General features: G+C 34.4%; 3 protein-coding genes across 3 annotated transcripts; 2 read left to right on the forward strand and 1 right to left on the reverse strand.

Annotated features, from left to right (window-relative positions):
- Window positions 1-1,814: 1,814 nt before the first annotated feature.
- LOC107922227 (aminoacylase-1) lies at window positions 1,815-5,872 on the forward strand. The gene is made up of 5 exons (XM_016852144.2): window positions 1,815-2,750; window positions 2,845-2,982; window positions 4,143-4,382; window positions 4,463-4,598; window positions 5,613-5,872. Exons 1-4 carry the CDS (start codon window positions 1,926-1,928, stop codon window positions 4,550-4,552), a joined length of 1,293 nt encoding a protein of 430 aa, XP_016707633.1. The 5' UTR covers window positions 1,815-1,925; the 3' UTR covers window positions 4,553-4,598; window positions 5,613-5,872.
- Window positions 5,873-17,207: 11,335 nt separating this feature from the next.
- On the forward strand, window positions 17,208-18,311 carry LOC121213983 (ethylene-responsive transcription factor ERF014). The gene has a single exon (XM_041087534.1). It carries the CDS (start codon window positions 17,381-17,383, stop codon window positions 18,011-18,013), a length of 633 nt encoding a protein of 210 aa, XP_040943468.1. The 5' UTR covers window positions 17,208-17,380; the 3' UTR covers window positions 18,014-18,311.
- Window positions 18,312-21,411: 3,100 nt separating this feature from the next.
- On the reverse strand, window positions 21,412-23,696 carry LOC121213984 (E3 ubiquitin-protein ligase RZF1). The gene is made up of 2 exons (XM_041087535.1): window positions 22,298-23,696; window positions 21,412-22,057 (listed from the first exon to the last, which is right to left on the reverse strand). Exons 1-2 carry the CDS (start codon window positions 23,481-23,483, stop codon window positions 22,014-22,016), a joined length of 1,230 nt encoding a protein of 409 aa, XP_040943469.1. The 5' UTR covers window positions 23,484-23,696; the 3' UTR covers window positions 21,412-22,013.
- Between the last annotated feature and the right edge of the window lie 513 nt (window positions 23,697-24,209).

The following is a 24,209-nucleotide window of genomic DNA, read 5'->3' on the forward strand; positions in this document are numbered from 1 at the left end:
TATCATCGTCTGAGTATGCAACTTGGTACATAGAGAATGGGAAGCCCTTTATATATAATGGTCAGTACATGGTGGTCCCGCAACACGCGCAATCGTAGGGGTCTCAATGGCAAGGGAAGGAAACCCAACTACGCCGTAACCAAGTTCCACCTTCTGAGAACACCCAATCTGACTCAATCCTTGATCCCAAGCCTCAATATTCCCATCCGGATTGTACTCACACCCTTCCCATCCCCAACAACAACCACTGTCTTTCGAGGACATATTTGGCGTGGACTCCAACCCCAAGCCTCAACATTCGACACACTCTAGACTATACTCATACCACTCGGAGCTTGAACGGCAAGCACCTACCATTGAGGATATCTTCAGCTCAGCACCTTCGGTATCGCAATACCCCATCATCCCCGATGATGGGGCATGCGATTATACCAGTTTCTTTAGTGCACTTGTAGGACCACTGGAGGCTGGTTTAAGCAACTATCAATCGCCACATGAAGGTGCAATACCTTCTCGATGGAAACAGCCCGACCGTTACACGCTGGGGTTAGCGACAACGCCTGAGTCCACACAATTTTGATTTTTTGTAATTATTTGTTTTGTAACTATTTTTGCAACAGGTAAAATGAATTTTTAACATAATTATTTGTTTGCATTAATGAGTAAAAAATATAAAATTCAAACAAATAATAATACGAAACCAAATTGATTTATAAATAAAAAACAAATATTTTAAAGTGCTGATATAAAATTTATTTGTATCTCTGCCCTTTGATGGTATAATCTTTATGGTTCTCGTGATAGTATATAATTTAACTCTATTAACACATGACAATATATAATTCAACCCCAATAATCAGTATCTCCATTTGATGGTACATTCCCCAAACAATCAAGGGATCCACTACTTCACATATATACATTACAATTACTCCTAATTTGATATGCAAACAATTTAAGATGAGTTAACAACCTGCAAAGATGGGCGCAAGGTTTCTAACCATACAGTGTGATATTATTTGCATATCAGACGATGAGTAACTATAATAGTCTTTTCTTCAGCAGGATACCCTCAATAAATTTTTTCCCTCTACTTACAATACCACAACCCAAAAAGCATCCATATATATATGCTACTAGTGTAGGCAAGGAAAAGGTCGACACCAAATTTATATTTATTTTTTTAATGGAGGTGCCGGCCATGGGGTGTCCAAAACCTATTTTTTAAAAATTGATAAAAGGGGTGTTGGTCATCGGGTGTCCAAAACCCAATTTTCTTTTTAAATTGATAAAAGGGGTGCCAGCCATGGGGTGTTCAAAACCTAATTTTTTTTAAAAATTGATAAAAGGGGTGTTAGCTATAAGGTGTCTAAAATCTAAATTTTTTTTAATCTGATAAAGGGGTACTGGTCATGGACTATCCAAAACCCCAAAAAAATTATACAAAAAAAAAGTGTTGACCATCAGTATCTAGCACCCTAAAATTTTTTTAAATACTGGTATTAAATGAATATCAATATAATATGATTTGAAAAAAAATACATAGATATTGACCATCTAATGTCCAAAACCCAAAAAAATTATTTCTTTTACTCCTTGACACAATTATGAGACAATGATTGTGTAAGAGATATTGTGGGTGTCGGCCATTTAGTGTCTATTATATTCTAATATTGTTCATTTAAGTTAATTTAGGTGATTGTTTTTTAACTAAAGTTATTTTTATAATTATTTATTTATTTTGTTGGGTCTGGGTAAGATAGCCCAATTCTAACAACACTGAAGTACGCATCGAAAGTCAAATGTTGCAAGAAAAAACATGGATCAGAAAGTACAGCTAGTTAACTAAATAAAACTTTTTGGGGACCTTTGCCACTACCAGTTTCACTTCACTTGGCAGTCTCCACGCTTCGAGTGCCAAAACTATGCCCAGTATTCGCCTTCTTGTACTCTTCTTCTTCCTCTTCTTCTCAGTTCATTCCCAAGAAGACACTCCCATAGCTCGATTCCTTCGTTACCTTCAATTCAACACCGCTCATCCCAATCCAAGCTACGCTGACCCCATCTCTTTCCTCATATCCCAAGCCAACGCCATTGGACTCCATGCCCGAACCCTTGAATTCACCCCTTCTAAACCACTTCTCCTTCTAACATGGCCTGGCTCCAACCCTTCTCTTCCCTCAGTTCTCTTCAATTCGCACCTCGATTCCGTTCCGGCTGAACCTTCCAAATGGATCTACCCTCCTTTCTCCGCCACTCTCGCCCCTGACGGTAAAATCTACGCGCGCGGTGCTCAAGATGACAAGTGCATCGCTATGCAATACTTGGAAGCCATTCGCAACCTCAAGGCTAACGGCTTTACTCCTTCACGAACTGTTCATATTTCTTATGTCCCTGATGAAGAAATTGGAGGGTTTGATGGGAGTGCTAAGTTCGCTGAGTCCAAAGAGTTTAAGGATTTGAATGTTGGGTTCGTTTTGGATGAAGGGCAGGCTTCTACTGGCGAAGAGTTTAGAGTGTTTTATGCTGATAGGTCACCATGGGGACTTATAATAAAGGCTACAGGAGATCCTGGGCATGGTTCTAGATTGTATGATAATGGAGCAATGGAGAATCTGATGAAGAGTGTGGAAGTTATTACTAAGTTTAGGGAGAGTCAATTTGATATTGTTAAATCTGGGGAAGCTATGAACTCTGAGGTTATTTCGGTTAATCCTGTTTATTTAAAAGCTGGGATACCCTCCCCAACTGTGAGTGTCCGATATTTGTGTGTTCTAAACAAGAATTAATGCTAATATGGATTCATCAATATTGCTAATGATGGGGAAATTTGTTTGTATGCAGGGATTTGTGATGAACATGCAACCTTCTGAGGCTGAGGCAGGATTTGATCTTAGGTTGCCACCTACTGCTGATCCTGATCTTATCAAGAAAAGAATTGCTGAAGAATGGGCACCTGCTAGAAGGAATATGACATATGAGGTAAAGGGTAATTTTCAGTATGTATTTTTTGATGATTTTGATTATTGATGGTTTGCAGATACATTATTATTTTAAGCAATTAAGTTGATTGTTTTGATTGCAATCAAGTCTTATCATTAATTTGTTTCTAGACTATTTGCATGATTTTGGTTTTCTATTCTTTCAAGAAATCTGATTAAGTGAAGTAGTCTGCTGAATCTAGCAACTGGCTGTTTCCTATAATTGAACTCGAAGAACCTTAGCTTTAACGAAATGCAGAGTAATCAATCCATTTGTTAATCATTCCTAACTTGTTTTGGGTTGGCATGTACACTGAACAATATTAAGAGTATAAAGAATTTATTCTTATATTCAGTATCATGTGATCAATTGTTTTCTTTACTGCTACAAACGCTATTTCTGTACTCAACTTGTAACATACATGGTGTCCCATGATTGAGCGGTAGAGCCACTGTTTATAATGTTCCTTTCAATTTTTTTTCTACTCACAAAATCATCTCTGGAATGGCTAGTATTCGAACATGTTCTGTTGTATCCTTATGAATAGAAGCACTGCTAGGAACTCTCCTCTCTAGCACAAGGAGAGCCAAACTCTTGTTTCGGAGAAAATTATAAGCAAAATTAAGGCTTTGCTTGGTACGGTGGGAAGAGAATTGGAAAGATGAAAAAAATTTGAGGGTAAAAGTTGAAGGATTAAAAAATATAGTAGGAAAGATGGAAAAATGGAGAGAGAAAAATCTGAGGGACAATCATGCTGATGTGAATCAATAACATCTAATGGTGCAAAATTAAACTCTCTTTGCATTTTGACCTTTTTTCCTCTCAAATATGTGCTGACAATGTTTTCAACTATTGATTGGCTGTTTAACAACCATGCTTTGCTTTTCTTAATTCCGAGTGCCTGCTCATTTTTGTGCTTTGGCAGTCTTACCTGGTCCTCCTCGAGGAATAGGCATTTCCTATTAGGATTGGCAGGCATAACCCGAGAAGGACTTAGCTATAGAATTTTATGTACTGTTGGCTGAAAAATCTGTTTCTGATATAGAGATGATGAGTGATGCCAGTTGCTATTAAATTATCAAGTTTATACTGCCAAGCAATATCAACTGCAGATGTTAGATACATTTTTCTCTGGTGCTAATTGCTTTCTGATTTGGTAGCTAATTGAAAAAGGACCGATAAGAGATTACCTGGACCGCCCTCTAATGACACTCACAAATGATTCCAATCCATGGTGGCCTGTTTTCAAGCAAGCTATTGAGGCGGCTGGAGGAAAACTTTCGAGGCCTGAAATTTTAGCTTCAACAACTGATGCACGGTTCATGAGACAAAGAGGAATTCCTACTCTTGGTTTTTCCCCAATGACAAACACTCCCATCCTGTTGCATGATCATAACGAGGTTCGACTAACTGCAAACATATCATCATTTTTCTTATTATTAGGCATCATTTCTTTTCTCATCATGGTTCTGTCTTGCAGTTCCTGAAAGATACAGTGTACTTGAGGGGAATTGAAGTGTATGAATCTGTGATAAGTTCTCTGAGTTCCTTTAAAGGAGAATCTTATTAGATGCTTTCAACCGGTCAATAATTGATCACGGGTGCAGTGTGTCATGGTAAGATCAGTCATCTTCTACTTGCTGCTATTATATAGTATATCAACAATATTTGTTCTTTTGGTAAGTAGCAATATCTCGTCTTGCTTGTTGCTGTGTACTTTGTGTAAAATCATGGTTTTGTTTCTGTAATATGAACTGGCTTGGATTTTATCAATATAAGGCAACCGGTAAGAAATCCATGTGATCTGTGACCACTAACAATCTAGACTTGGTATCCCAAATACCTAATTAGACTCCTTTTAGTCTTGAAACAAGATGTAGCTGACATTGTTGAATGATCAGAATTTAATGAAAGCATGAATCTCATCTTAGAATCTATTTTGCTGTTGGAGTGGTGTCGGTTCGGCTGTTCATGAGTTCTATTGTCCTTTGTCTCACCATTTTCCTAAATGAGGCTTAGATTTTTTTTTCGGAGTTCATATGCATACTATTGAGTTTGTTTGGAGTCGACTAGTGTTCTATTTTGAGTTGTAGAATTTGTATTTGATATGTCATATAGACGTCTTCTGCATATAAACTCATATATCCCAAAATCAAAATTTCATGTGCACACCTCATACCATAAACAAAATTTCTAAGACATATTTTGGATAAACCCTTTTTGTTTGAGGAAAATGTAGCATCATATGTTGTATATATAGGATACAGCAATATACTTTTGCTCCTCAAGATTATGCTTGCGATGTAGGACATAGAACAAGTAAGTAGGGAGAGAGAATGGAGTGTAAAAAGAGAAAAGTCTGAAGGAATATGGGAGTCAGAGGGGAGAAATAGCCAGAAACAAGAGTAACTGAGGCATCTTAAAGATAGCTTGGGAAAGAATGAAGAAACTGACTATAATAGCTTATTATTTCAATTTAGATTATGTTAAGGTCAGGACTCGCAATCTGTTTGTCATTTATCTGTAAATTAACTGAATTCCGAGTTGAGTCATTTTGAGTTCAGATAACTTTGGTTCTCACTTCTGGTGTTTAGCTTTTTTCATAGTATCTGAAATCGGAACCATTTCAGGGTTGAAATGCTTCACGTTATCCGCTTCTGCATCAATTCAGATCGAAGCAAATCAGATTCTGGATAAGTCAAGTGCTTCACCGGTATGTGATTTACAAAAAGCTCCATAGCCGTTCATGGGAAAGACACTGAATGACCTGTATATGTTTTGAATAAGTGGGGAAACATTCAATAGATTGTCATGAACAGTTGCATAGCAGTAACTACAATTCGAAAAGACTGTATTTTGCAATGGAATGAAGTACACTTTGGGAGAATCATATTTAACTTTGGTAGATAACATTTTTCATGGCAAATCTTTTTGTCCTTTTAATTCGTCTCCCAACCAGTCTATGCTTAGATCCTTCATGAATTCTGAAGATATCTTTATTGTTTAATAAAGAATGTATGATTTTTAGCTTAAGGGAAAGTTTTAAAACAAAAGAACATTGCCTCTGGAACACTGAATTCCAGCTAAAACTAATCATTACATTTGAAGCTGTAAAACTACAGATGTTAACCTCTGCAACACTGAATTCCAGCTAAAACTAGACTTCATCTTACAAATGAGGCAGCCCAAGGGATAATCATCAAGATGCTAATCTCATGCAAGCTAGATTGTGTTGTGTTCAGTGAGAGGGCTGACCAGCACTGCAACTTTTAGAAGATTAAAGGAAGAAAAAAGAAAGAAAAAGAAAACACTGACATTCACTCATGTATACAAAAATAGTTTAATTCACGATTTAACTTTTGAAGTATACCACTATAGCGTGTTATTTTGATTTTAAAACCACTATTATGGTGGTGGTTATGGTTTTTTTTCCAAGTATGTAATGTTATTTTTACCCAGGGAAGGAATTGTTTTCGCACTGGCTCTGTCATCACTCATTACATCTTTCTTTTCTTATTGAAAAAGCAAAAACATAATGATGCAAGCATTCCATTTTGATTCATGGTCACTGTTGTTAATATGAACTGCCATTGTTCAAGTCTTTGCATTTCTTATTGATCCTTAAATTCCATAATAAATAAAATGCCACAGTATAATGACACTAACTGTTGTGTGTAATTGCAACCAGCTTCGTGGCTTTTGTTAATTGCAGAAGAAAAAGTATGACATTTGAATTGATTCTTATACGAGAACAGAAACGCAATGGAGACTTAAGTCAAAGATGTGCAATCTCGAACTAAGAAACATATAGTTTAGGCTCAGCTTGTCCATCAATGAAGAGGCTCATTAACTTTTTCTCCATCAACAGTTTCTTTCTCTATCAGAAGTTGAGCAAGCTTGTCAATGTGGGTTGTGATTATCTAGCTTGCCCTTGAATACACAGTGAAGAACATGAAAGAAGGGAAGGGGAGGAGTTTGATGGGTGGAAGGAGATGAAAGAAAAAAATTAAGATTTTGATGCTGAAGGACAGGAGGAGATAAAAGGAAAACATGGAGACTGAGTTTTCAACGGATATGTATATATATATTTTTTATTTCATTCAAAATAAAGTTAAAATGGCGAAGAGTGTGACGAGTCATATTTTTATTCGCTAAAGTTTTTTTAAGGTCACTTAAAAAATGACTAAAAATCTTAATGAAATGATGCTTTAAGTATCAAATTAGGACAAAAAATTTAATTATTAAAATGAGAAAATAAGTATATTTCAAAAGCCAAATCGTGAATTAAGCTTAGAAAAATGTAACCAAATATCATGATTGTTAAATTTAACTAAATATTACGTCATAGCAAATTAATATTTGACAACCATATAAATATTGTTACGTAAAAAAATTAACTATATTATTATTGCTAAGTTATTTGAGAACCACATCTTATGATTGTTAAAACAAATTTTTGACAATGATATTTAGCTGTTGCTTAATATAATCACTATCAATTAAAATACCGTCGAAAAATAATATTTGACAATCATTAAATGTTGTTACATAAAAAGTTTAGCATTTAAATTTATATTATTGCAAACTCTATTTTGCAACCAATTTTTTTTTTTTGGAATGCAACCAATATATTGTTGTTATATAATAATTTTTGTAACTGAAATATTATCGTTGTGTTAAAAATATTTCAATACATAATTAAACAAATAAATTAAGTTGTTGCTAAAAAAATTATATTTGAAAATGATAAAAATTGTCGCAAAAACTTTTCGATTTGTAAAGTGATTGTCGTTGTGTATACTTTTAAGTTTGATAATTCCTATTTTTTTTGTAGTGTAGTTTTTGAACAGACCATGTATAGTTTTTAAGTTTGATAATTCCTATTTTTCTTATAGCGACTATGAAATATGCTTCATTTCTATAGGGATCGAACCCCTAAACTCATGGTTAAAAGATGAGGTGAATAACTATCATACCACATCTCATAGTTATTATGTATTACTCGTACGTTTTGCATTTTTTTTATCGAAATCTAGATATACAATTTCGCAATTACATAATTCGATGAAAGAAAAGTGTCAATTACTCAATAGTTGAACTCACTCTTTCTTTTAATATTTTTAAGGTTCTAACTTTATTTGTGAATGTGATATATCTAGGAACTATGATTTTAGACATTACTATATTTCTTCCGAGTTTTCAAAATGTTTCGAGTTTTTATATCTTTAATTTTAAAGAGTTTTAAGTTATATTTTGAATTTTTTTTTCATTCACTACCTTTCTCAAAACTTATTTCAAAACAAAAAATATAAATATTTTACAAAATTATGTCTTATGTTAAATATTTTATCTCAGGCAATTTTATTTTTGAAATCCTTTTCCTAATTGCTTCTATTTTCCATAAAATGACCAATACATTCATTAAAATAAATATTATTAGCCAATGAATCTCTGTGGCAAGCATAATATAAGGTTGAACTTTTGCTATACAGCCAAAAAAAAAATCTCAGCAAAAATGGTAGCATACAAGAACTTGGGGTCTATCAATGGGATGCAACCCCTACTTCTCTACTACATTTCCCCTTTTTCCTCTGCAACTTGCCCATATCTATGATACAAAATAGAAGTTGTTGGACTGCATATTCAGATACTTCTAAAAAATAAATAAATAAATAAATAAAATTTTGTTAAAAGAGGGTTGTAAATACATTGTATATATTTATTAAATACAAGTTATCTATAGTGCAAGCCTTACGTTAGCCATATCACTCTGGATATGGTTGTTGTTGCAGATTTGACCCCTTTTTTTTCCTGGAAGTTTCTCTATCCAGAAAAGGGATAAGAATTCAAAGGTACCATTGCAAGTCCTTAACCCACATGGATGTTGCCTCTCTATCATCCAACATACTTCACCACCTTTGTAAAATGTAAACCTTCTCAGCACTTTCGCCCATCCCTTTACCCATTTCAATATTCATGCTAAGATGGACTTTGGTCCACTCTACTTTCCAGTTGGCTAAGCCAGCCTCGATTCTCCATATCCTTATTCATGCTGAAAATTTTCATTATTAATTTGTTCTCACTTTCCTCGATACACCCCGTACGGATTTGTGATGGGAGAGTACGGTATTGTCAATATGCCAGTTAAGCAATAAGCAAAAGAGAATAAAATTTTATAAATTTGATGAGACTTGAGATGGGGAAGAAGCATGAATCTTCATTCATTAATGTTTTATTTGTTGGCAATTATGTAAAAAAGCTTGTCAATGGTGTTGAAATAGCTCAAGTAAACAAAAACTTCTCAACTCGGCTTTGTTAGTTCATATATTAATTCATCCAAGTTGAAAAACACACACACATATATATATATGAAGTCCCTTTTATCTATTATTAGACTGCAACTTCTTCCTCCTCTATATATAAAATTGAAATGCTGTGGTCAATATAGAAAATGAAATTACCTTCTCATTTCCAAGAAACTAAACCCTTGTTTCATTCCTTAATTTCTGACAAATTTAAGATTAAAAACACTGTTCAAGCATGTGCAGCGAAATTATTTTAAATTGCATGTGCTTATTGCAAATCTGATCCTGCCAGCACCATCAGCAGTACTTGATTGAATAATAATTGTTACAATACAAAAGTTGTTACTGACTAGTTGTCGCAGTTCACACTATGGAGGACTTCACAGTTAAAATGAGAGCGTGATTGGTGCAAAGAGTTGCTAGGCTTATGGTTGAGGAATGTCCCAATGACACTAGAGTAGAGTTCAGTACTTAGTGCTTGTGTGGCGTTTTTGGTGGAGGAGGAATGTATACATGGAGAAGGGCTTAAGTAGGCTTCTATCTCATGATGACTATCGATTTAAGGTCAGAACCAGATATGACCTTCCTAAAGGATAGTAAGCTTGGGGAGTTGTTTAGATGTGACTTCTACGAGGGTTTCCGAGTATGTGAAACTGAGATCATTAAATGAGATGAACTTAATATGACAGTCGTCGTTGATGGTATTATTCGCTAAATAGTGGGTGATAATTCACAATTAATTTAAGAAAGGGATGCCTTCTTGATTCATTCTTTTATTATTTATTATTAGTGTTTTCCCAAGTGTATGACAATGAGCAGGATGTGAAAGAGACCAGGGAGACGCAAGATTTGTACGGGTTGCCGATACTATTTCTTTTTCCCACATGAATTATCATTGGAAACAGCATTTCAGAGCGTGTACACGTTACTTAATATTTCTGTCTGTCACTGCCCTTCCTCATTATCAAACTTTATTGCATATGCAGATATATAAAACACTTTATTATCTTTTTCTTAATACTTGTACGTATTCAAAACTATAAAGTTCATGACCAAAATGGAATTTCAAGTGCTTTACTGTTCAGTAGAATGTGTATTCATTTCCACATTATTGCCTTACAAACAGTTTCCTTATCTTCTGCCTTTCTTGACCTTTCTACATTGCTAGGCATATCAATGCCCATTTGCCTGACAATGTGATACGGGGTTGCGCGCGGACCAAGATCGAGTTGCCAAGTCACGGGAAACTCCTACGAAAACCCTAAACAATTAGATCTGAAACGAAACAGAAAATTAAAAGATTAAATTTTTGAATTTTCAGATCTGAAATAAAATCCCCAAATCAGCAAAGAATCAAATTGAGAATAGAAATAAGTGTTAGGGTTCTTAAAACCCTCAAGTAGATTGTGATTCTGCCCAATTGAACACCAAGATAGTTTTCCCCAATTTTCGACAATCTAATTTCACCCAAAAAGAGTATGGAAAAACCCTAGAAATTGGGGATTTTTGGGCTGATTCCTTAAGATAGAAAAAGGCTGAAAACACAATAAGAACAGAAAATAGATTAGATAATGATTCAGCACAAGTAGAAATAAAGAAAGAATTGACAGTAAGAAATTAAAAGATAAGTCCTAAGAAGCCTTGAAATCTCGAAAGATCTCACAACTCCCTTCAAACGGCTCTAATCTCCCCTCCAAAGAATATCAATGGCAAGAAGAAGGTTGAAGATGGCTCCCACAATCACAAGATTGTTAAAACAACTTCTAAAGAAAACTCAAGAGAAAAATCTTGGAGAAAACTCAAAGAAAATTCTGCTCTCAACAAATCTGAAATTTTAATAATAATGATAAGTGTTTAACAAGGTGGACAGCCATGCCTTTAAATAGGCCTTATAACTAGTCCTAATCTAATTAGAAAACTAAAATTAAAAAAACTTCTAATTATTTTAATATGGAAATTCGGTCAAAGGTCATTTTATCTGGGACTCTTGGACTGAATATTGACATAAAAATTTAAACTAAGTAAATAAATAAATAAATAAATAAAAATAAAACTTTACAACTTGGGCCACTTTGACAATTTGGCCTGATTTTCAACTAAGTATGGATGGATTTCTTGATTGGGCTGGGAATTTGCTTATTGGGCCTCGCCTTCAAGAATTTGGGCTTTTGTGACTCGTATCATTCCCCCTTCCTCAAAAAGATTCGTCCTCGAATCTGAAAAATCAAATGAACTCGACTTTCCTCTATCGAACGGGACTAATGGCAATTGAGTCCACTGAAAAGAATAGCCATGAGATAGTAAATAGCAACGGAAACAAGCTTGTAGTCCAATCATAAGCATAACAGAACAGGTATAACGCATGTGAATGGACAGATTCAGATTACCATGCAAACAATCTAATTTACTCACCACTGCCTCGTCAAATATTTGAAACAAAGATGGACATGTTTTAAGGCATTCAGTCGTCTCACATTGTTCTCACAAACCATGAATAAATTGCGAGTAATAAATCAAATGGTAAACATAATCGTCACAAGTAGGTATTTGAAAAGATTCACATGGTGAACAGAGTTGCATAATCATACCATGCATTAATCGACGGTCTATAGATTCACTCACACATGCATTATCAAAAACAAGAATCTTTTTATCAACCATCAAAACAGATAGAATAAATAAAATAGGACAGTCAAGCACGTTTCGATCTAAGTGTTCATCAACACGATCTTTATCACTATCCGAGGAGTACAAAAGTGTTTCAAAGGTTTCAAGCATCTTACCTCGATAAGCAGAAGAATAAGGGTCGATTTTACCTTTTTCATTTAAAACAAACCTTCGCTCATCGGGGGCATAGTGTAGTCGAATCTCCGTTGTTGAGTTAACCTTTGTCAAATGGAACTCAAACTTCATGTACAACCACATAAACTGTTTAAGGCACGAATATAAATTGAAAACAAATTTGGAAAATTTCGTTACCTTATTCTCCAAAACAGATTTGGACAAATTCGAGGATTTTACACAAGGTAAATCAAGAGAATAACAAATCACGCTTCTTTTCGTAATGACTTTATCAACCACAATCGAAGAGTAACAATTAATCGGATCAAAATGAGGGGATCTTTTAAGAACTAAGTCACCAAAAGTTTTATCAATAATTTTCAAATCTGCACTGGACTCGGTTTCTAAAATTTCCTTACCTCGCTTACCTTCGAGATCATGTAGTGTGATTTCATCTTTGCCTAAGTTGATCGTATGAAAGCGTCTTTCATTTGAGAGGTATTGAAGTTGAAAGTTATCTTTCGATCTTTCAGGAACCTGAAAAGTAGCAACACAAGAAAAATTCATATCTTGGTTAGTGGAAACATTCCTCACTAGCCTTTCCTCGTCTTTTTCTTTTGTTTCTTTTCTAACTCATTTTCTCTTCTTTCTTCAACTTCTTTTTCAAATTTCTTTTCTGTTTCACATTCCTTTTCACTCTCAATCTCTTTTTGCTCTTTTTCATTCTTTTTTCTTTTTCCTCACTTGTTTTAACAGAATTTCTCAGTTTGATGTGGTCCTCATGGACTTGTTCCGGAGTGAGCGGCACTAAGGTAAGTTTCTTTCCTTGATGCTTGAAAGAATACCTATTGGTACGACCATCGTGAGTGACTTTTCGATCCAGTTGCCATGGTTCTCCTAGCAATAAATGGTAGGCTTGAATAGGTACTACGTCGCACACGACTTCGTCTTGATATTACCGATAGAAAAGGCGATGCGCACTTGTTGAGTGACCTTAAATTGGCTTTCGTTGCTAAGCCCTTGTAGTTGATAAGGTCGTGGATGCTTGGTAGTGGTTAAGCAAAGCTTTTCCACCATCGTCGTGCTGGCTACGTTCGAGCAACTTTCACTATCAATAATAACTCTACAAAGCTTACCTTGTACATGGCAGCGAGTATGAAAGAGATGTTCTCGTTGCTGCTCGCTCTTTGGTTTTGCCAAAGAGGGTTGTCCACGATCATGAAGATCATAATCAGTTCTAGGGACACGCCGAGGAGCGCGCCTATGAGCAGGAGGCTGGTTATCCACATCGTCTTTAATTTGATCTCGATATTGAGGCTCTTGATTCAACCGCACCTCATTGATAGTAGCAGTCAACGCTCGAAGTGCAGCAGCCTGTTCGTCCAACTGTTGTTGGAATTTTTTAAATATGTCACTAGTATTATCACCTGTAGACATTTTTTTTTAAAACCTGCAAAACACTCAACACTCAAAAATAAAAGTTATCAAACCTCACCGTTAATCACTCAAAAGAAAAAATCAAATTCTCAATGAGGTCGAATTCAATCTTGTGAGTTCTTTATCAGAGTTTATATCAACCAATTAGAGAGTGTGAACCAAACTACCAAAGAATCCTAATTTGCACTAGGATGCCAAAAACTGACGAGACACCAATTGATTCGTGTTGCACCGAGGAAGAAGTTGTGCACACGTTTAAATCCTACTAACACAAGAAACAAGAAGGTGTTAGATAACGTAAAGGAAGAATAAAGGTAAACAAATGAAAACCTACAGCTAAGAATCAATAAAAATTGCTGAAAACAGAAAACCCGAAAAACTGCGGAGTAACTTGACAACTTCGTTCGAGGTGTTCCCGATCTCAAAAAATCACAAAATTAAATCTGGAATGTCTTCAAATATTGAATTTTTGATCTGGAAAATTTGGGCACCAAATTCAACCCGCTGAATATTTTTTTAATTTTTTATTGGATTTCGTATTTTTCAATTTTTTGACTTTTTCGACTTATTTTTTTGCGGAAAATATTTTTGTATATTCAATAACAGTGCCAAAAATATGTATGTAAAATTTCAGATCAATCAGAAAACGTTTACCCACTCAAATGAATTTTTTTTCGAAAATTTTTCTGGGTAAAACTGCTGTTTGTAATTTAAAAAATAGAGATCAGTTTAGAAATCAACCAAGAACACCCAAAACGCCCAAAATCTGATACCAAATGATACGGGGTTACGCGCGGACCAAGATCGAGTTGCCAAGTCACGGGAAACTCCTACGAAAACCCTAAACAATTAGATCTGAAACGAAACAGAAAATTAAAAGATTAAATTTTTGAATTTTCAGATCTGAAATAAAATCCCCAAATCAGCAAAGAATCAAATTGAGAATAGAAATAAGTGTTAGGGTTCTTAAAACCCTCAAGGAGATTGTGATTCTGCCCAATTGAACACCAAGATAGTTTTCCCCAATTTTCGACAATCTAATTTCACCCAAAAAGAGTATGGAAAAACCCTAGAAATTGGGGATTTTTGGGCTGATTCCTTAAGATAGAAAAAGGCTGAAAACACAATAAGAACAGAAAATAGATTAGATAATGATTCAGCACAAGTAGAAATAAAGAAAGAATTGACAGTAAGAAATTAAAAGATAAGTCCTAAGAAGCCTTGAAATCTCGAAAGATCTCACAACTCCCTTCAAACGGCTCTAATCTCCCCTCCAAAGAATATCAATGGCAAGAAGAAGGTTGAAGATGGCTCCCACAATCACAAGATTGTTAAAACAACTTCTAAAGAAAACTCAAGAGAAAAATCTTGGAGAAAACTCAAAGAAAATTCTGCTCTCAACAAATCTGAAATTTTAATAATAATGATAAGTGTTTAACAAGGTGGACAGCCATGCCTTTAAATAGGCCTTATAACTAGTCCTAATCTAATTAGAAAACTAAAATTAAAAAAACTTCTAATTATTTTAATATGGAAATTCGGTCAAAGGTCATTTTATCTGGGACTCTTGGACTGAATATTGACATAAAAATTTAAACTAAGTAAATAAATAAATAAATAAATAAAAATAAAAATAAAACTTTACAACTTGGGCCACTTTGACAATTTGGCCTGATTTTCAACTAAGTATAGATGGATTTCTTGATTGGGCTGGGAATTTGCTTATTGGGCCTCGCCTTCAAGAATTTGGGCTTTTGTGACTCGTATCACAATGTCTACGTGACCAAACACAACCAACTAAAATCTGGCTCATCCCATCCATATACGTGTTTTGGTCCATAATCCTGACATTAGAAAGGGTAATTTGTCCCCCCAAAAAAGGTTGAAACGCATGTGCACCCCCATGACAGGCAAAAAGCAATAGACCAGTAGTTGATTTTGGGTGTGCAACTAGCAGTACCCCAGTGAGAAACTTGGGAACAAAGTCAAGTCATGCATGCCTAAGCAGCTAACCAAAACAGCTTCAAACGGTTGATAATTCATGTGTTTTTTAATTCACTCTACATACTTTAAACAGAAATTTGAGTTTTTTTTTTACTGTTTGCATGAGAACTGATGGCCGAGAGACGCGGTTTCAGAGCTGCGAGACAGAGCAGCAATAGCTGGCTCTGCCTGCCTTTATCTTTCTTTTCTCTTTTTAAAAATATCTTACATTTGCAATGACTGTTTTATTGTGTTTTTTTCATATCTCAATTATAATTGAATATTAATATGAAAAAATATATCTAACATTCTCCCTTACATCCATATAAGAGCAATTATACATGTTATACTTAAATCTTTTTCATTTTTCTACCTATATAAGATATGATATTCTAAAATCTTTTAAATATATCCACCCTAACAGCTGATTAATAAAAACTCTGGAAAGTGCCTATGAAGAATCCTATGTTTGTCTCTCCCCCATTTTCTCTAAACATATTAGCATATATCAAATAAAGAAAAGGGTATTTAGCCATGACATGAACAGTAAAACATAATAATAATAATAATAAAGAAGTTTGCTGGGTGTCAACTGGGGTGGGAGGTGGCTTGCTAGGTAAGTCTAATAAACTCTGCAAACAGCCATTTTAACTTCAAATTTTTAATAATATTTTTAGTCTTTGATTACTGCATGTCTGCATGTGGAGTTCCTGAAGTGCATTAAATCCAATTCAACTGCCATTTCTATTAGAAGTTACAGCAGAGATATAGCCATTGGGATGTGGAAACTAATTGCATACGTTGAAGCTGATGAAATCTTTCTACAAATGAAAGTCTTAAGGAATAACTTGTCCACATTAATGATGTAATTTTGAATGTTTCAAAAATGGTTTCTAGCTGTAATTTGTCAATGAACATAAACTATTTGACGTCTAATCAACAAGTAGGTTGAGTAAGAGGTTCGCAAATTGACATTTCTTCACTGCATTTGGTATAAAAATATTGGATAAATTACATCATTAATTGCTAAATTATGAGTAAATTTTTATTTTTAACACTTAATTAAAAAAAGTTACAATTTGATCACTATACTATTTGAAAATTTTCATTTAAGTTATTAGAGTGTTAAAATTAATGCTACATGGCTTTCTTTGTTTGCAATGCTTGCACCAATCAAAAACTTTCTCTCCTCTTCTCTTCTACAATTTAGGCTTTTTTTTTTATGAACAACTTAGGACATCACGAATCAGTGGACCGAATTTAAATAGTTTTTTTTCTCTAATCTCTAACATTGATCGTTAGATCGACGTGGATCTAATTAGGTAGATTCTTCTACCTGTTGACGGGTATTGATCTACTGTACCAATTTTCGAATTGTAGCTTGAAGCTCATTGGCAAAACTTTCTTTTAAAAGAAATTTAATTGCTTAGTGAATTAAATAAATTTTTTTGAATAATTCACTTAAATGAAAATTTTTGAATAATTTAGTGACTAAATTATAATATTTTTTGGTGAAGTGATCAAAATAAAAATTAACCTATAATTTAATGACTAATGGGTATAGTTTACCTAAAAATATTTTACTATACCAGCCAGCCATAGCCATAGCAGGAAAGTGATATCGATTTCCATTTATATAAAGCTTTAAAATATCTGTCTGTCAGCCATTTCTATGTTTATTTTTTATATTCATATATGTGGAACCATAGTGATTGACCAAGGGATCTTCCAACTTAAGCCCCCCCCCTCCCCCATCTATAAATACTACCCCACATTCATCTCTTTAAAAGAAGAAAAACCAAAAGCATTTGATCCTTCAACAAGTACACACTGCAAATTGTTCATCATCAACTTATATTGATCTTTTTTTCCTTGAAAGTTTGTCGTTGGCAATGGTGAAAAGGGATCAACAAAAGATATTACAAGCAGAAGCATCAAAGCAAATGACACCGTCATCATCATCATGCAAGAAGAAGTACAAGGGTGTAAGAATGAGGAGCTGGGGTTCTTGGGTATCAGAGATTAGGGCACCAAATCAGAAAACAAGGATTTGGTTAGGGTCTTATTCTACACCAGAAGCAGCTGCTAGAGCCTATGATGCTGCACTGTTATGCCTCAAAGGTTCTTCTGCAAGTCTCAACTTCCCTAACACATCCCTTGATTACATTCCTGATGCCATTATGTCTCCTAAATCAATACAAAGAGTTGCTGCTGCCGCAGCAGCTAATAGTTTCCCTGACAATGGCATTAGCAGTAGCACCACCGCACCAGTATCTCCTATTCCATCCTCATTAGTTTCTTCCCCATCAATGGCTTCTTCACCGTCTGATCAAGTTGATGATGTATCACTGATACAATCACTTGAGTCTATTTCCATGATGGAACCATGGTACACCTCCTTTGATGACCTACAATCTCCAAAGTACATTGATCAAATGTTCAACTTAGTCCCATTTGATCCACCGACAGTGATGGATGATTTTTATGAGGAATTAAGTGATATTCGTCTATGGAGTTTTCCCTAAGGCAAAGTCAAGGGATTTAACCATTCTTTTTTTTTTGGTCCATTCCTATTCATTGATGATCTTCAGTTGTTGCTTGAAGATGTTACTGACAGTGACATATATTTCATATATATTTAATTCAAGTGTATTTTTTAGTGTAGGGAGAAGAAATCCCACACGGAGATGAAAACATTTTTTTGGATTCTCCAATGGGGGGGGGGGTTATACATTCAATTTATGTATAAATTATGCAAATTAAGTGTGTCATTTTTAATGTTATCAATAATCAATGGAAGAAATAAGTTTTTTTCTTGTTAAATGCTAGGGTTTTTCATGCTACACCTATTCCATTTACTTTCTCTGGCCTTTGGAAACTGTGAGGGAGACCCCTGTTTATATTGTTTATTATTGTTAGAAATGGGGAAAACTATAATGGAAACACTGTATTAAGAGTTAAATTACATTTTATTATTTTTATTTAAAAAATAGGTAAATTAATTCATGTACATTAAATCAAATAATAAACTAATTCTTTTATTAAAAATTGTATCTATTTCTGTTGTTAAAAATCTATTATTATACATCAGCATGAGGTGTTCGTGGCATGTTATACACGCCACTATCTGGTTATTCTATCAACTACACAAGTCTTTAACAGTATAAATGGATGAAATTTTTAATAAGAAAAAACTAATTTACTCTTTAATCTAATGTACAATGACTAGTTTATCTAATTTTTAGATAGAGGGGACAAAATACAATCCAATTCCTAATACAAGGACTTTTATAATACTTTTACAGAAACTATTGACATTGTTGAAACTTGAAACCATATGTAGTTACTGTTTTTCTTATTAAAAAATTCACAGTTCATACTATCTGCCATAAGATCATAGTAATTTCCATTAATGGACCACCAACATCCAAATCTTCTCTAGATTTAGATGTTGCTAAGTTGTTCATGACATGCCTTTACAAGTGTATAGGTTTTTCATGACAAAAACTGACAATCTTTCATAACTGAGCATAGGTAATAAGTAATTCAAGTGTTATTATAATTATTATAACTGATTGCTATAAAATTTTAATATTTTAAATTAATTTCTAAAATTCTTTTATATTTGCATATCAACATATGTATACATATATAACTGATTAAGAGCCAACATAAGTGATGAAATGGGGTTGTTAAACAAGCAAGAAGGATATATATTATATAGGTGATTTAGGCCAAATTACATTGAGCATTATCCAAGTGTGTGAACCATATGTGTTGTCCTGTAGTGGAATGGAAGGCATGGGTTTCCATCCCCAATTGTTTCTTCTACATTGTATTTGGTACTCCCTCCTGGTTCATTGCTTTCATCTCTAATCTGCTCACTTTGGACTATGTCTATTGAGAGGGACCCCATCTCTTCTGTATTCAACATATGGGATGCTGGGGTCTAAATTTTGGATCTTTGGTCCCACTCAGACTCTGTATAGATGAAGTTGAGCAAATCAAAGTTTTCTATAGGAAAATCCTCTGTTTTTGAAATTCGCAACATTGAATTTACATATTTTGAATTCGGATAATATTTGAATTTAGATCTTATAATTTTAGGACAATATTTGTTATAGATACGTGGCTTTGCTATTAAACATATATTTTCTTCAGAATTTAACTCTTTTTTTTATAATATTTTGGTGCTATCCGAAAAGATAAGTAGCTAGTCACGAGATGTGTTTCACTACTATGAGTGAGAATCAAATCTCCAACCATATAGTTAATGCAAGAGGTGAGTAACCACCATGTCAAATATCGTGGTTTGTTGATAATTTTACTTTAATTCATCTATTCATGGTTGAATAACTTGTTTAAATAAAAAAATACATAAAAAATATAAAAATTTTAAAAATAATAAAAGAGTTATTAATTTACAAAAATTTATAAATAGATATAAATATAAAAAATCTAAAATTTTGTATATATCCTTAAATTGTGGTTTGTCCTCCCAACCTATTTCACCACCTTATTAGTTCTTTCACAATCATCATTTTATCATCATCATGATTGATCAAAATATATATAGAAATCACAACAGAAATTGATGAAAACCTAGTTGAAAATGCTAGCACTATCATTGTTTGCGATAGCATTGTCGTTGATGATATTCATGATAGTTAACGGGTTTTTACGATAGTGGAGAGAGAACACTCGTGAGCAATGCAAACATTCAAGAAGTCCACGTGAACGAATACAACAAAGATCAACAACACAATGGTGAGGACGAATCAACTAAAGTTTTCTCAGGTGGTGGGGGTTGAGGAATAGATAGTAATATTATGGACCAATATTTTTTATACTTTTTTTTCATATATTTTAAATTTGTTTTATAATATTTTTTTAATTTTTAATACTAATTAGAAAAATATTTATAGTTTTTTTTTATATTTTCGTAATTTTATATCATTTTTATATAATTTTTTTGTAAATTCCTATTATTTTTAATAATTTTCTGTAATTTCTTATATTTTTGTAATTTTTTATAACTTTCTATATTTTTTATGCTCTTTTAAAACTTTTTAAAGAAAAAAAATACTCACATGATATATGGAAAAAATAAACTAAATTAAAAAAAAAAAACCCTTACATTAACAACCAAAGGGCTTAATTGATAGGATTTTCAACATTCAAATGCTCAATTGGATATAACTTCTTTTCAGGAAGATTTAATGTGCCTTTAATAAACTGAAATTTTATTGCTAAATTTTATATTTGTTGAATTTATATTAAAAAGTTGTTTGATAAATTAATAAATATAGATAGAAAATATAATTATATTATTTGATAAAAGTAAATATTAATTTAAAAAATATTTTTTTTAATTTTAATCTTATTAATATAATATTTTATATTATTCTAGATAATTTTGAATAAAAAATATATGGTAATTTAATTATTTCATTTTTAAAAAATAATTTATTTTAATTTTTTAATAAAATAAATCAATTTTGTACTTTTTATCTCTTAAATAACCGTTACTTATCTTATTTAACAACTGAAAGTTTTATATTAATCAAACACACCCTTGATTTTTTTTTTTTTAAGTGTACGGGCTCTTTAGATATTTAAATTTATTTTCTTTTGCTGTCATCTGTTTTTATTCTATTTTTCATCGCCGGCGGCAGCTTTTGTTCATTCACTTTTCTGGGCCTTCATTGTGGTCTTCATTTCTTCTATTGCGGTATATGATGAATTTACATGGATTCCGAGCTTGTGTTAATGTCGATCAGGTTCGTGGGAAAAATAAACTAAATGCTTGGACTCGCTTCGTTTGCTTAGGAACTTTACCGACATGAACGGACTTACAGTAGTCTAAGATCTGTGTAAGTTCATTGTACACGATAGAAAACAGATAGTCCCTTTACATTTTAACTCCCTCAAACATTTATAATTTACTTCTCACCTTTTAAGAAAATTTTCAACCTCGCTGTTGATTGTAAATGGAGATATTACAGCACCAATATTGTTTAAAAAATGGATGGGAGCATGGTTTTAGTGTGGGTCATCTCGAAGCTGCTGGAAAGGCCTTGGCATGTTCGATTCCAGCATATTTTGCGCGAGCCTAACCAAGTAACGGATAGCTTAGCGAAAGCAGGGGTGAATGCTCCGCCACCCGTTCAAGTCGTTGTTGTTATTCCTGGGTTTCTCCGGGATTTGATTGATCGTGATCGAGATGGAGCGCCTTATAATCGCGCTACTGCTGTCATGGTTTAGCGGCATATTTGCACTGTGTTATTTCACTTCTTATTCCAAAAAAAAAAAAAAGAGATTGAAGATTAAATTGATCACATTTGTAATGTAAAGAGCTTAAAAGATAAACATTTTAGTTCCGATAATTCACTAGTTTTCGGTTGAATCAAATCGACATTGTGTTCCTTAAAACAAGTATTTGATAGAGATGATGAAACTGATGTTTTGCAGCTTTTAGTGATTTTACAGACAGTTATTTTGAAGTGAATAGCTGCCTATAAAATCCTAAAGAATACAGCAACGATGCGACCTTGATTCAAGTTCAACTGCTGGAAAACATAGTCAAACAGGATTTCAGTGTCTATAAATAGCAATAATATATGATTTACATCAATGGCTGCATCATAAAAGTCTAATTAACTGAGCATAATATTTGTTTCATGATCATCTTTGCACAGCTTAATGTTTTCACAAAATTAAATCAAGTTCAGGCCTCATCTTATTTAATTGATTAATACAATATATATTGCATTTATAAAATGAAATCACTTGGAATTAATTTTCATTACCAGGAGACTCGTCAGTCTGTGGGCTAATTCTCCGATGCCTCCGATGGAAAGGCCACAAATTGCTAGCCAGTTGCCTAAGCCTCCAACATCTTCTACCGTCGTTGGAAGAAACCTCGGGTTCGGAAAAATAGTCACTGCTAGATAGTTCATCGGTACTGCTAACCGGCAATTGTTCATCGGTACTGCTAACCGGCAATTGTTCATCGGTACTGCTAACCGGCAACTCATGGCGGCAAACAGGGCAAGAATTGTGAAGCCTTAACCAAGGCACAATGCAATCACTATGGTATATATGGCTACAAGGCAACTCCCTTGCCTCTCCACCAACCTTGAATTCCTCCTTACACACCGGACATTGCGAGTCGTCGCGTAGATGCGATTCCGTGATTTTTACAGTCGGAATCGCATGGATAGTTGACTCCGGGGCTGGGGGTACACCTGGCCTGTCATTTTGTGTCAGTTGTTCAATCAACTCATTTAGTCCGGTTCCGAAAAAGAAGTTCCTTGGATCAAGACCAGGGGCAGGGAGTGCAGGGATTTCATGTGGCAAAGTTGGTTCAGCTTCGGGTAGGCTAAAAGAACCCGGCTGCCGAACAATAATCCAAGTCCTAGGACGACCTAGAGATTCAGGTTCTTGTTCTCTATCATCAGTTCCATCTAAACTGCGGCTTCTGCGCCTACGAAGACGCTCCCGAGGCAAATTTTCACCTTCGGATTCTAGTAAATTGTTCGGACGTCTCAACCAACGCCTGCCCTGAGGTTCTTGGTTATCAGAATTACCAAGACCGAATAGCCTGATTGGAGGATACATAAAAAGAGAGAGTGCTTCCAACAGACGAGCTTCAGGGGATGGATCAAAAGCAGTGAAGTCAACAACCATCCTAGGCCTGTTGATTTCCATCTCGCAAACAAACCGACCAGAACATAAGGGGCAGACAACCTCCTCCGGAGGATTCGTAGAGGCAATCCGAACAAATTGATGGCACTGGTAGCACCAGTAATGCTGGTAGTTCCTCCCAGGGGCTGCACCATTGGCCCCATTAGCCCCATTGGCCCCATCGACCCCATTGACCCTAGCTCTAGGTGGGCTTAGAGACATGTTCTTCTTCTGGTTTTCAGATGTTTTTCTTTTCTTTTGATTTATTTGGGTAAGGGTTACGAAACCATCATATATATTATTGTACATGAACCAAGATATGCAGAAAAGTATGGCTTTCTCGGGTTGCCCAAAGCAATTCTGTCTTTCTGGGTTTTTCTTTCTTTTCTTGATGTGTTTATTTATGGCCTTCCAGGGTCTTAGTTCACATTGTTATCTTCCATGCAAAGGAAAGGATGAGAAAAGTTTTTGGAAAAGGGATTTTGGCATTGGAAGGTTTTCCAGCCTTTTGTGTTATTATGAAATAATATTTTTGAATTTCCGGGGGAATTTAATGGTTAACTTCACTGGAAAGAGAACAAACACCAACACCAATTTTATGTTAGCAATAAACTAATAAAAAATTTAGGTATGTTGCTTATGTATTTATTCTTAGTTACATAAGGAATGAGTGTGCTTGCCCCACCCCCCAAGTCAAGTGGAAAATTTTCCACCCTTTAATTCATAGTCACTGTCCAGGAAGGGATGGCATCATCAGTAAAAACCAATACATCATTTGATGCAATGGTAATTTGGGTTCATAAGCATCACCTCATCACCAGCATTAATTAAGCCTAAGATGTTTTGGGTGATTTGGGAGCTTAGCTGTAGCTGTAAGGGATTTTGCGGGGGGGGGGGGGGGGGGGGGTTGATTTGGGCAGACCCATCATCATGAGCAGAAGAAACAGGGTCTTTCTGGGTAGCTGTTGTTGATTCTCCTATGGGACCTGAAGAAAGAAGAATCAGAACTTTTTTTTTTTTTTGCTTTTAAACAAA

Source organism: Gossypium hirsutum, chromosome D01 (genome assembly GCF_007990345.1).
Source record: "Gossypium hirsutum isolate 1008001.06 chromosome D01, Gossypium_hirsutum_v2.1, whole genome shotgun sequence".
Taxonomy (NCBI): domain Eukaryota; kingdom Viridiplantae; phylum Streptophyta; class Magnoliopsida; order Malvales; family Malvaceae; genus Gossypium; species Gossypium hirsutum.